This window comes from Erpetoichthys calabaricus, chromosome 2 (genome assembly GCF_900747795.2).
Source record: "Erpetoichthys calabaricus chromosome 2, fErpCal1.3, whole genome shotgun sequence".
Taxonomy (NCBI): domain Eukaryota; kingdom Metazoa; phylum Chordata; class Cladistia; order Polypteriformes; family Polypteridae; genus Erpetoichthys; species Erpetoichthys calabaricus.
This window is the reverse complement of record NC_041395.2, coordinates 219,299,305-219,313,890: the sequence shown is the minus strand read 5'-3', so window position 1 is coordinate 219,313,890 and position 14,586 is coordinate 219,299,305. Positions and strand designations below refer to the sequence as shown.

The 14,586-nt window shown below is 32.9% G+C and overlaps 1 protein-coding gene across 12 annotated transcripts in view; it reads right to left on the bottom strand.

Moving 5' to 3' along the window:
- ldb3a (LIM domain binding 3a) overlaps positions 1–14,586 on the bottom strand; it is a 150,764-nt gene that overhangs the window by 55,626 nt on the left and 80,552 nt on the right. For 6 of the 12 annotated variants that reach the window (XM_051922640.1, XM_051922639.1, XM_051922643.1 and 3 more), the window contains exon 6: positions 1,993–2,165. The exons of 1 other annotated variant lie outside the window; for it this stretch is intronic. In XM_051922640.1, coding sequence (XP_051778600.1) covers positions 1,993–2,165 — 173 coding nt within the window. Of the gene's footprint in view, positions 1–1,992; positions 2,166–6,766; positions 6,794–13,531; positions 13,736–14,586 lie in introns of all 12 variants that reach the window. 5 more of the 12 variants (XM_051922642.1, XM_051922650.1, XM_051922641.1 and 2 more) reach the window with 4 other exon arrangements.

Below are 14,586 nucleotides of genomic sequence, written 5' to 3'. Positions count from 1 at the left end.
TGATGGTGAGAATGGTTGATGCAACCTCTCATTACACACACACACACACACACACACACACACACACACACACACACACACACACTGTACATATAGACAATTATATACAACTTCAACCTAATATCTTTATATTTACTTTGGCCTAAGGGTAAATGACTATAAACTTAATATGAACGTTCAGTTCTTATCTAAATTTTAGTTATGTTTTTGTTATTCAAGTAATATTCACTTCAATACTTTATGTTTCTAGGAAGCACTAGGTGCATAATTATTAAGCTGGACCTCAAATAATCATTCTTGGGAAACCTGAAATTATAGCAGAACAGAGGTATGCAGACACTATATTAAAACAAGGTATTTATCCTCACCTTTACTCACTAGACAACAGTGCTTATCCATGTACATTTTTTCATGTTATAAAGGGCTAGTGGGTCATTGAACCTTTCAAATGTAAAGGAAAAGGAGTGGATTTCCTCTTGACAAGTTTAACAACATACACCAAAATTGGAAGTACTGACACAATTCTACATTCTATCATGGACATATGAACAATACCAGGTCCTTTAAATAAGAGCAAGATATGTCTGATTATGAATCTTTAATTGATATTTTTTTCATTTAATCTAAGAAGTGAAAATACAATTACATTATAATTGAAAGCATAGAAACATACAGTATCTCTCTTATAGATATTAAATACAGAACCAATCAAATTAAAACCAAGGAATGCTACTAAATGGTTTAAGAGTATAGGTTTTATTTCATTCCTATAAGCAACTACCATTTTTTATAAAATGGAATGCTTTCAGTTCATCAAAATTCTCATGGTGTCTGAATGTATGTCGGTTTTGAGGAGTGGAGTACAGTTATGTCCTGTCACATTAATCACGTGGTATAATGATGAAAGTAGTATCTCTGCTGAAACACCAAAGAAAGTATGGTTTCTCAAATTAAGAAAAGTATTCGCATGCAAAAAGAAAAACAAAACAGAATAAAGTGCTAAAAATATTTGCTTAGCTAAAACAAGGTCTGTTGTTGCTGGGCTGGCTGACTGAACAATTAAATGATCTCTAGGAACCTTCAAAAAAACCATGCATGCAGTTTTTATTTCATTTAGATAGAGTAGATGGCTTTTAAAAAGATTCATTAAGCACTAAAGCCACACTGGTGGATTGTAGGTGCTAGTTAATAAGGTACTGAAGATAAAGCTCCTGGTTATAGATATTACATACTGACTATGTTCTTGTAGCAAAGGATTCAATTGTTAGTCTCAAATCTCCAGAGTCCAATGTTCCTCTTCTTAGCTCAGATCTGTGTGAACTTTGTCTTGTGATGGATTGTTGCCCTGTCCAGGGCTGTTTTCTATCTTACTTCTAGTGTTAATGGAATAAGTATCACCTGCCATGACCATGCTAAATGGGTTAGGAAATGGTTGGTGGAGAACTACACAAGTTTGTACTGCAGTTTGTTAATGTTTTTACTGCTTTTATTGTGTTTGAAATACTCTCCTACATCTTGCCTAACTAACTTAGACACCACATCATCTGAATTAATCGGGGAGAACAGCTCCATTACTTTCTACATGGTTAGCAAGAAATAGGTGAATTCAATACAAAGCTAAAATATTCATATGTTTTATTTATTTTTCTGCATGTTAGGTCTTCTATAATCAGTCTTACCTGTAGTAATATTTTATCAAGATGTCTGAGCAGAGGGATAGTTTCTTAAAGTAAAAAACCTATTCTTAGGAAAACTACTGAGAGATACTGTAAGAAGGTCATCAGGCAAAAAAACAATCCTTGTGGACAGCTAATAAAAGTGAATAGAAGAGACCCAAAAAATGTACTTTTCTATTGACAAAAGTACCAAAAATGCATAAACAGAAAACAATCATTAATAAATATGTAAACAAAACATAAATATTATTCTATGTTAGAGAAATATAGAAAACACTGACAATTACATTAATTTCTGTATGGAAAAAATACTTACAATACTCTGTTCCTGTCAGATGAGCCAGAATACGAAAGGACTTGGACTGTAGGTTGGCTGCTCGACGAGCCCATTCCTCTATTTCAGGATTTTGTCCTTTTTCCTTGTCTTTGACCACAGCCTGATATACAGGGGAGGCACTGTCTACGAGAGGATCTTTAACTGGTAGAGTACTGCAACCACAGAAAGAGGAGCATATGGGAATTTGCTTAAAACTAATCTCCACACAGCTTTAAATCTGGGTAAAGGTCACTTATATTCCCTCCTGCATTTCTCTAACATTATAGCATTGTGACTATCAACATGCTGTATTATCTTTGTAGACCCTAAAGATTGAAATTTCCTGAGTATGTTTTTAAAAGATTTTAGGTAAAATTTGTATGTGTAGTAACTTAAAACATTGTACATTGAAGATAATTTCTTAATTTTATTAGCATGAAGCAAATCTTCATGTAGAAATGTGGATTGAATACTGAAGTTACTGCATCTATCAGCAACAGTTACTCTGAAATGACCTTTAAATTAAAGCTGCAAATTTTCAGCTAAGTGATCATTATAGCATACTGTACAAATCTTTTAACTGTAAGAAATAAGTGAGATTATAAAATGTAATTAAACTGTTTTCATTTACTCATGTTTGCTATGCTGTTGATAACATAATCCACAAGAAAAGTTTTAAGAATTATGCTAGACTGATTTAAACCTCTTATTCTTAAATACAAGCCATCTGATCTTCTGGGCTGTAAGGAAACCATTGTTTTCAATTGTGAATGTAGCTCCCTGCAGTATCTCTCCTTTAGTGTTCCTCAAGCATCCATACTTGGTCTAATTCTTTTAATATCTATACGCTGTCACTAAGTTACTTGATTTGTTATGACCTTGTGCACCACTCTTATGCAGATTGCACAGCTGCCATTACAAAAAACTGCCTGTCTCAATGATCTCAATGCCTGAATGTCTATAAAACATCCTTCAACTCAATATACATATAAATGAACTCTTACACAACTGAATTACTTCTTATTTGATTACCTGCACAATTTAAGAAGCCTTATGTATTCTCATCAAATCTAATCTTTCACTCTAACTAGTTTTATAGTCTTATCTCACACATCTTTGCTACAATCTAAACTTAATTGTATTATTTCAGTCCTAAATCTCTATATCAGATGCTTAAATATTTTGCAGTGTTTTAATCATTTTGTGGATATTAATTTTGCTCTTCTCCCATTCAACTATGATCTTGTGCAGTCCCTGTTACAGCATATATCACAATCCTGTCACTACAATACTTTAAAATATTACATTTGGCAGCTAGCACTGAAAGCTCTGTTCATTTTTTCATATTACCCTGCTCAAACTAGCTATTGCTATTGCAGTTGACGTGCTTTGTAATTTGATTAATATAGCCCCAAATGACACTTGTGCTGTTTGGTCTAGTATACATCTAAGACCTCCCTTTTATCCCTCAGTTGTGAGGTTACTTACCTTCTATTCTTTTGCTAATATAGTCAAATTCAATTTTTAAATCTGACATTGCACTTGTGAACTCTTTAGCCCTGTTAATTGTCTTGTGAAGGTGTATGCTGTTCTTTAGCAAACAGTTTTTTTTGACAAATTAATAAATATAGGGCTGAATCAATTCACTAATGTTAAACAGCATAAAGATTTAGTCAACAAATCAATGTTTCATCTTTGGAAGTATGAATCTCACAATGTAACATCATCACACATTGTATGTTTTCTTTAAATTCTGCTTTTGTGTAAAACAATAGCTAGACACAATATCTTTACTTGATCTATGTTGTTTCTCAGTGCACCCACTGCTGTTCCCCTGCTTACTGTTACCTGCTTGCGTTCATGAGTAGAAGTACAATATTACCACTTTCACGGACATGTCCTCAAAATCTTCTTCAAAATTAAAAGAAAGCTGATAGCATCATTAAGAGAAAAGAATATGTTGTTTCAAGACAAAACATTAGGCCAAAAGTCTGAAACAAAAGATTTTGTTTTTCCTATTAATAGATGTTTGAGAGGGATTCTATCAGAAAAATTGAAATCAGCTTTTAAAACTAATAACGGAATAACTATAAGTGAATATTTGGCGAATAGTACTAAAAACAAAACAAATTCATGCGCATCCATCAGCAAAGCAAACTCTGCTGTTTGTCCTAAAAAATTACTAAGTTCTAAATGAAAGAATAATTTTGGCATGAGCCTTTAATTCAACATAGCTTCTGGCCTTCAGCCCTAAATGTAATTTTGCTTGAATTAAAATATTTTCATCTTAAAACCCTCAAAAATTTTATTTTACACAACAGGTATGCATATGTAAACATCAAGTGAAATATGTTCATGTGTGATTAGTATACTGGAATACAATAAATATCACTGGTCTACAGAATAAATCTCCCAATCACAAAAATAAAAAAGGGGGTGTACTTTACTGATTTACAGTAGGTGTGCTGAATTCATTTTGGAAACTGGAATTTCTGTAACACAAACCATTGCTTTAAGATATCAGATTCAGTGAAAAATACCAATTTAAAAAAAAGTGTTGTGTTTTTATTAAAATAATTCTACCTTTTTTATTGCATAAGCATTTTTCTTGCTCAAAATATTTGACATATGTTTTGAAAAGAACTGAAAAGTGGCAGTCTTCATCATTCATTTTTGTTGAGGTGGAAAACAACCAAACATCAAGTATATGCTATACATTTTTCCTCTCAATTAGTATTTTTTATCTCCATTCTATATATAGTATTAAAGAAGGCTACAAAGGTGCCTTTTTGTTGTCCTCAAAAGAGAAAGTTGTTTTTTAAATGGTGTTTAAAGAAACAGTCAAGGATGGGTTGATCCATCCATTGTCTTGACTAGGTAACAGGTACACAGATGGTAAAAATATACATACTATTCCTTTATTAAAAGAATAAAGGCATGTGCCACAATTTTATTGGAAATACAAAGTCAAAAATCTACAAGGAATTAGTTGAGGAGTTTCTCTCTCTCTGCCTAGCACTTGAATGCAACGTCTTTAAAAAAAACATTTCCTAAATTCTCATTTAGATTTTCCTCCCCAAGAACATGAAAGAGGTCTCTGATAAACATATAGAGATTCAACCAGGACATTGCTCAGATGGAGACATGTTAGTGTAGTGAGTCAGTGTCAGAAGATATCTGCTGGCCATTGAAACACACTTCAGAGAACTGTAAGAGGAAAAACACTACCAAGTGACTACTTTTTGTAAATTATAATGATATTTGCAACAATTACTATACAATGTCTAAACAAAAAGATTGTTTTTGTCCAAAATGGTGTTTTTTCATCCGAAACCTTCATCTCTAAAAAAAACTTTGTGTGATGGAGCAATTATATTGCCAGATTTGGATTCAGCACCCTCAGATCTATAAAGAACACCTGTAATACTTGACTAGAGTGACTTTTTTTTGTGTTTTGCAGACCAGTGCATTTTACCAGACAGTAATGTTAGCCTGAATTTGTGGTGAAAAATAATTGAGGGAACAAGAGGTTCAAAAACTCAGAACATTCTCAGAAGTATACTCTAATAAGTGTCATGTATTTATACTTAAATTATGTCTGCTACTGATTATTAACCACATGATAAATTAAATACATGTCAATTTGAAATTGTCACCAAACAATGTAGCACTTAAACTGGACAACAGAAAATGCAACTGTTGTTTAAGTCCTGATGAAACAGATACTTAAACCTGCTGTTGTACTGCATGAAATAGATATTTTGATTTATACTTTACCACACTGAAAGCAGACAAAGACATAATACATCTCACAGCAAAACAGACATACCTTTGGGAAGACCTCTAAAGAAGGAAACACCTATACCTGAAATTCCTATTAGTGTTAAGTTATGTTGCTCCAGTAGAAAAATATATTATAGTCCCAATAATAAGTTTTAAATAAAAGTACAAACTTAGTGATGACCTACTTATTTCAGACCAATGTTAATTTCAAGGTAAGGCTTGCAAGGTGTTTGTTTTATTTGCCATCTTTGCCCGCTCATAGTACAATGAAAACTAGGAAATTCACCGTTCATTGAGATATGATGGATGCAAACAACTTAATTTTTGCTCCTTTCCTTTTCTAATTGTAAGCATCATTACTGAGAAATTCCACATAGAGTTCAAAAATTGTGGATTCAATGTTATTAGAATCTTTAAGTAAATTAACACTAATGCAATTCTTGCCATATCTGAACATTGATGTTCTGTAAAAAGGACTTTATTAATTGAGTCACATAGTTCAGTTTTTAAGAAATGAGAAATTAAAAGAAAACAAGTACAACTTTGGTACCTCTGCCTTAATCATTTTAATTAAAATTCTTGACTGATATTTTGTTTGATGTGTTCTTACTATATACATATATACACACACATATATACACACACACACATATACAGTACACATTATTATATATAAACACACACATATATATATATATATACACACACATACACACATACATATATACATACATACTGTGCTTAATTCTACTAATGCAGAAGGCATATTGAAACTGCATTGCATTAAAATATGGTCAGCCTAACATAACTACTACCTCAGCAATGGTTATATTAATTAAGACCATGAATACCAATTTTGGGCAAAAGGGGAATAAAAACCAAAAAAAGAGAAATGCAAGCTGCCGGTCAATGCAAATACATGTGGACTGTTAGATTAAGGGAAAATAAATAAATCAGTATCTAGTTCTATAACAAAGATTAACCTACTTACGCCAGGGGGGAGACAGCAGCACCAGCACTTAGTAGCATAACCAGTGACCAGCAAGGGTATGGCATTCATCATTGGTTTCCATATCAATAGGGTGACAAATGGGGCAAGTTGGGAGTGGGGCAAGGTGCAAGAGTGGATTTTTTTGTGGAGAGTGTAGGAAGGGAAGAAAACAGAAAAAAACATGTGAAATCTGTATAATCACAAAGATGTCAGACCATAATGGAGTGAAGAGAATAAGTGAAACATGAGGGTAACAATGCCAGGAACCTCAATATTCTGGCCTGTTGCAGCTTATTTATCCTGTACAGAGGTGTTAAAATGCGACGGCCTATAGTCCAAAAGCCCATTGTAACTAAATAGGAATGACTATGGCTCTATAATTTGCAAAACTCAAAAGGCTTGCCATAGCTTTTCTTTTTCCTCTCTGTACAGTAGTAGCCCTGAGCTGGTACTGGTAGCTTGTAGGACCATCACGCTTCACTTGTTCTGTCCAGATGGGTTGGTAACTTTTAAAAATGGTTTATATGAAAAATACAAAGCAGTGACCAAACCTAAAATGCATTTAGTTTATTAGTTATACATATAAGGAGACAATGAGAATTAAAGGCTATAATGATCTGAATATTATGGACATTCACCAGACTTGATTAACTTCACCCCTCTACCATTTGCAGAATTTCTATATGTGATGCTGCCTATGAAATATTTCACTAACAGAGAGAGACTTGTTTAAAACAAAGTATTGAATTGTAATAGATCATGTATTGTCAAAGTAAGTCAGAAGAGGGAAGATCAAAAACAACTTTTTTTTAAAACAGAGAAGCTCTATATTTTTAAATTTTAACTAGCTTCCTTTCAATATAATCATTTTTTGAATTGTCACACTTGGTGCATTTACATGAACAATCAAAACTGAGGAAAGATGAGTTATCCGATTAAGGCAGAAGACAATGGCCACTGAAAGTAAGCATGGAACTAATATCTCTTGAGCAGTGCAGGGAATGTTACTTTTAAAAGTAACTAAGTTACATTACTCATTATTATATAAGTAAATATATGACATATTTAGTGAGTAAAGTGTAATATGTTATGTACAGTGTGTTACTTTTTCTTCTTTTGTGTTAAACTTGACTGGCCAGCATCTATTAATAAATTCTAAGCCCCTATATAAACCTTCATGACACTGACCAGAAACACAGCCAAATATGATAATTTTCTTGTGTTGTATAAAATACCTGTAGTCCTTCTTGTCCTTTGAAGTAAATAATATTCAACCACTTTTTACATCATCGACGTGGGCCGCTAATAATTTGTGGTAAGGACATTTTCCACTTTGTCAAAAGATTATACTGTGTTAACATATATATATTGCAGATTGCTGGATTAAAACTAAACTGACACCTTATTAATGTATTTCTGTTACAAGACTGCACACAACACACTCTTTTCTGCTCAGCTGTGTGATTCAGCCCTGCAAAGAATTGGAATACTGTACTATTGCCTAACCCCCAGTGCTGTTGGGATGATATTAACTCAAGTGTTTTTACCTCAGTAAGTATTACGTTAGGTTAGTCTACTTTAAAAAAAAAAAAAAAAACTAAATTACTTCACGTATGCAACTTTTAACATGTTACACCAAAACTGCTCCTGAAATTGTGTTGCTGAGTGTAGCACTGTAATTTCAGCTCTTCAACATAAATTAAGCAATTTCTGGAATACTGAGATAGACTATTTAAACCAGGATAAGGAATGATATGATTGCCTGAATATGTGCCACAGGAAATTTATCTTGTGCATGCGTCTACCTGTGGCTGCATAAAGTGAGTGCAAAGCTAAGCAAGCAAACAGAGTGCAGCATATGTGCACAGACTACAAAATCCTTAATGGCAACTAGTTAAAGGATTTACATGATTAGGTAATCGAGTTACCTGCTGAGAAATCTCCTTATCTTAACCAGGTATCTCAGAAATGAAAAACCCAGTTTCTCTAACTGTAATAAGGATTATGTGGCATTTTAGACACCAGGTTTCTGTAAATGTAATGACCAGGTTATTAAAGCACATGGAAACGCACTGACTGAAAGAAAGCATCAAGTACAAAATGGAATGCAGGCCATCAGATTACTTAATTTAATTTGTAATTACCATATATCTTTCTAATAAATGAGACATTACGTCACTAACACCTAAAAACAAGACAGCTATGTTAAAATTCTCAGTTTTCTCATATGATTGATAATCATAACAGAGTTTGTCTTTCTTTCTTGATATTTCATTGAAACAATTAACATGTCCAGGATAAAATAGTTTCCATTATTTCGTATTTAAGCTCTTTGCTTTGATATATGAAATTTAATGTAAGCTAAAATTCTGCGGCTCTATAGTTGTTAAATTTTTGATTGAAACAATGCATCATACTAGCTACATGATTCTAGTACAATTGTTCATTTCCTTAACAGACTCTTAGTCAAAAGCTATACTGGCCATAATTCAACAATTAATTTATACACAGATATTGCTAGGCTCATCTTAATCAATTTCATTTATCCTTAATGTACTGTAACTAAGATAAATCAATCTAGTTTTTGTTTTATTTGCACATTCTTGTATATCTGGTTTTGGATTTTAACTTTATGAGCTCTGCTGAATTCCCTCATGTCCTTTGCAGTTTTCTCTCCAAAAGCCTACATGACCTCTCTGGAGGACCTACTCTTTTTAAACAGTCCAGCTTTATGTCTTATATTGCCACGTTCATTTAATTGCCTAATACATTATGTGTATTTCTTTATTGGTTGCAACATTCTTTTTTCAGTTCTGTCTTATCTATTCAAAATTTGTCATTCTTGCCTATGAGGTCCACAGTGCTTTCCTTCTTTATCTCTGATGTCTTGAAATGTTCATATAAAGGCCCCACAACAGCTTGTAGTAAAGAACTGAAAAAGCATCTGAACTTTTTTTCCCTACAAAGTACACGTGAAGTGCAAGTTTAAATTGTGATTTATGTAATTTCTATTATTAGATTATGTTTGGCCTTTTTTACTTAAGCGTGGAAGTGAATTTTTCATGATAATTTAATGACCAGAATTTTGATTTTGCTGTCCCAATATTTCTACAGAGAAATGTTAACCATAAATATTAATTTTCCATATAATCAAATCTGTGTTTAATCCACCCTCTGTTGACTGACAAAATACTGTTAGCACTAATTTTATTTTAAAAGTGACTGTATTCTCTCTCTCTCTCTTACATGGAAAACACATATTATTGTAGACTCAATACAAATACATCCAGGAAAAAGAATATACAAGTATGCCATAAAAATGCTATTTTCTGAATTGGAGCTAACTGAGCACACACTGCAAGAGACACGTAAGCTAGTTTATTGGTATCCTACCAGCAGAAGCTGATGGAATAAACAACTTACTGTCTTTACCTTTTATCCAGTAAAAGCTAATTTTAGGATTTTCACATAAATAAATGGAAAACACACAATATTTTAATTAATACCATAAAAATTCTATTGTTCCTCATAAGTAAATTTTACAACAACTGGTAGAGGAGCTGAATATTAATACAATGTCTTATTTTACTGTTCATTGAATACAGTCTGCTTAAAACGTGCAACATTTCTTCAAAACATGACACATTCCATACCTTATAAAAAAAGAGTTCTTATTTTCTCAAAAAGTATTTTTTTCAAAGTGTAAAAGTGTGTTATTAAAATTAATATTTGCTACTCCGATTTTACTTTGCAATTTCTGTTCATAGAATGACTGAAGCACTTAGTAATACTTTATAGGCAAGGAGTCAAATACAGTAGTACATTCTATTTTCTTTCATTTTAAAATGTTTCATCTCAAAATAATTATGAGATCTACAGGCCACAATGCAGTAAGCCACTGTTTGTATCAAGCATCTCAGAATATCTAAAAAAACTATATACTTGAGGAGATATATTTTACTATGTTCTCACAAATACTAAATAAATACCTGTAATCTAAATACTAATATCTGTAATCTAAATATGGGAAATATATAACTTTTAAAGTAACAACCAGAAACTTATTATTTTAATGGGGTTATATAATTCAATAAAGGGCTTTTTGAAACTGCACATTAAATTAACTTCTCATTTAAGATCAGGTTTCATGGTACTATATAATGATATACTAGGCCTTCTCATTTTTATTAAAGCTTCCGATTTTCCATGCATGTTTTGTTGTATATTAAGACTACTTATATGATAAGAATTCTACAAAGAGAAAGAATCCAGTCAGTGTTTGTACTGGCCTCTTTTTAAAAAACTTCAGAAATATTTCTTTACTCTGGAGAAGAACACTTCATCTATAAGCAAGGTAACCCTCAGCCAGGACACCAGGTTTACTAATTAGTGAACAACAAATTATTTTTGCACAACAAACTCACTATTGCAGTGTAAAACATGTCTATGAATTTTGCTAAGTCTCTCATTGAACAACTGGGGTGTCTAGGTTTTCTTTTTCATAGCAGAGTACTTGACAAAACAAATGCGTAATCTAATAAAACCACTTTAAACACATCACTAAGTCTTAAAGATATATTTATGCTAATTAGTGATGGGAAATTCACTGATATTTGTGTAAGACTGTATTACACACTGAGTGACCACTTAATTTGGCACAAGACCTTAACAGTAGGTTTGCCCACAGTTGCATAGCATCATAAATCTGTAAATGGTAATTGTCCTACAATGGTTGCAAATTACATGGTTTATGATTTTTTTCTCCAAATACCTCAATGTATCTCATCCCAAATAAGATTCATTGGACTGTGATTTGGTGATTTGGTGGGTCACTGTATTGAGCTAAGTTTAGTGTCACCTTTGTGGAATCATTCCAGGACTTTTGTAGCGCTGTGCAAGGGAACATTATATTAGCTAAGATGTTCACATATCCTGCAGTATCCAAATGCTGCCTTACACATATAATGGGGCCCAATGTGTGCCATGAAAAATACACTGCACTACAACTAGTCTGAATTGTTGACATCTAGCAAGATGGCTCCTTGGACTCATGTCATTTTGGCCATTACATGGCTCTCCCTTCAAAATACATCAGCATTTGTGTTGCTTAGCTCAGTGTACCCATGCCTTTTAGTTCTACACTGAAAGGACAGGAATTCAGTTTGTTTGGTGTCTGTCATGCTAAATCCACGAACATGAATGACAAATTGTATATAATTAGGTCTCCTTTAACTTTATTGCTGTACTTCAGCTGTTACTAGATCTACTGCATCCTCTCTGTTTTTCGATCCAAGTTGCATCAATCTCTCTGTTGTGCCCCATTATCAGTATACTTATGACACTATCCTATATAAAAACTCAACAGGGTTGCTGTATACAATACTCTTAGGTTGGCTTATCTAGTGCTCAATGACATGCCATGTTCCAAGCCATTCAGATCCTTAGTCTTAGTCTTCTCTATGTACTCACATACACACACACATACACACAACTGATTGGTGTCCTTCTATTGGACTTAAATGGCACCTCCTGCACATAGGATGTGTTACTGCCTGAACAATCAATTACTAGAAAAGGGCAAATGTACAAACAAAGTGGCCACTTAGCATTTTTGCTTACAATTCTTAAACTAACCTTATTTATTAATTGAAAATGAAAAAATATAACAGCAAAGACTGATGAGTCTGGATAGCGGAGCGGGAAAACAAAAACATTTCTTAACAGAGACACAAGAAAAACATTTAAAACAGACAGCATTATCCCTTACAGGCTACCACCTTTAAAAATACATTCTTAGGTCTTACAAATAAGATTACAAAGGTTTGGCTTGACTTGAGTGATCAGAAAACCACTCAAAATTACTTGAGTATAAATCCTTTGGCAGTTTACAAAGAATTCAAGCAGAATGGATCAACAGAAAAATTAAAATATCTCACAAAATAGATTCAATAAGAGCACTAACATTGAGATTTTCATATTATAGTAATGCAATGTCACCAAACTAAATGTGTGTAACAGGGATGCTTTTAATTTTTGTAATAAAGCAGGCTGGACCTGCAAATGGAGGAATCAGCGGGATAAACATTCCCTACTAATTGTATGTATTTAAATTTTAGTTAACAGAATAATTTAACAATAGCTATTAAATATATACTTAAAACTGGTTGGTAAAATACATTTATCCACGAATAAATATTTATAACATGGGGAAATTTACCAAACGATGCATGTATACTTAATTATAAATTCAAAATATCTTCAAAATCCAGCAATGGTTGATAAAATATTGGATGTATTTTAAAGGGCCAATGAAATACCCTAATTACTGATACCACAGTATTCATAATCACAGGTTATGCAAGCAGCTTTCAAAAGCAAGGCACAGTCATGCATCATCTCAAAAAGACACTTCCACAACCTTACAGCAATAAGCAGGCACAAGACAGGCAATCTTTAACAGAGACAGAGAGACAACTGTAGCAAACTATGGTTAGACTCAAATAAAATAAAGAAACAGCTTCTGAGATAATTTTAGTCCTCTTTAGTGACTTAAGTGTGCAGATATAAATGATTTTATATCATATCAGTAGAGCAGAGATTTTAGGCTATGTTAATGAAAGAATGGCATTTGCCTTTTTTTTTTATTTTTTTTTTAAATATGCTTCTCTTTGTAAAACAAACATCACTTTGAAGGACTAAATGTCAGGCCTTTTTCCTTTTCTATATACAGGACAAAGTGCAGAGAGAAGTAAATAAACGCCTTACCTAGACAGATCGCTGCCCCGTGCCTGGGCCTGACCAGCAATGGCGTCCATAATTGCATCCTGTGAGTACATGCTAATAGGGGTGTTGTACTGGGCATGAATGATGGTGGCCTTGCCACCTGGACCTTTAACCTCTATGGGTTTATGTGTGGACAAAGCAGAGTCCTTCAATATGCTGGGATTGAAGCTCGGGACATATTCAGTGCTGGGGTGGCATGGGAAAAGGCAAAGAGTAAGAAAAATGAGAGGAAAGTGTAAAAAAATTAAAGAAATAAAAATAATAAAAATAATAAAAATTGCAGAAACAGACCAAATTAAATTCAACTCTCAAAGTAATGTTTTGCACACATGCTGCAAACATTCCATCAAAGTACTTTCAAAACCATCCTCCAATGTGAGTTCTAGCATATTAACTTAATAGCATGTCTAAAATATAAATTCTATGTAAGTTTAGCAGACTTTAAGGAGCTGAAATTGATGTGGCATTGCTTAACTGATATTTATAATATATAAATAAAAACTTGCAAAGTTAATTAAACTAGAATGAAGTTCCTGCTATTTTGTTAGTGGTTGACATACGATGGAAACAGCAATGGTAACGGTACAAATAAACTTCAAGATACTGTTTCAAAAACTATGCAAAGACTAAGTGAAACATGGTCAAAACACAACATAATTGCCTAGCTAGAATACTCCCATGGGATTCAGTCTCTAGGCAGTTTTACAAAACTGCATATTTAAGCAATATCAAAGATACTGCAAAGTGAAAATGCATTTTTAACTCTGATTTCCATAGCACTGCTGGCAAAAAAATAGAAAATGAAGCACAAAGGAGAATACTTTAATTCATATACTATCCACCTGTGAATTAATTGTTCCTCCTTCCCGTAACACATTATAGCTATTTGTTCCCTTTGCTGTTGAAAATATTGTAGTCAACATGGTTAAATCAGTTTATTTGTGGGTTACAGATCTTTTGTACCATTCTTTAAATAAAAACTAAATCAACATGATTTTTTTTTTTTTTTTTTACAATTGTCAGTTAACTTCAATTTG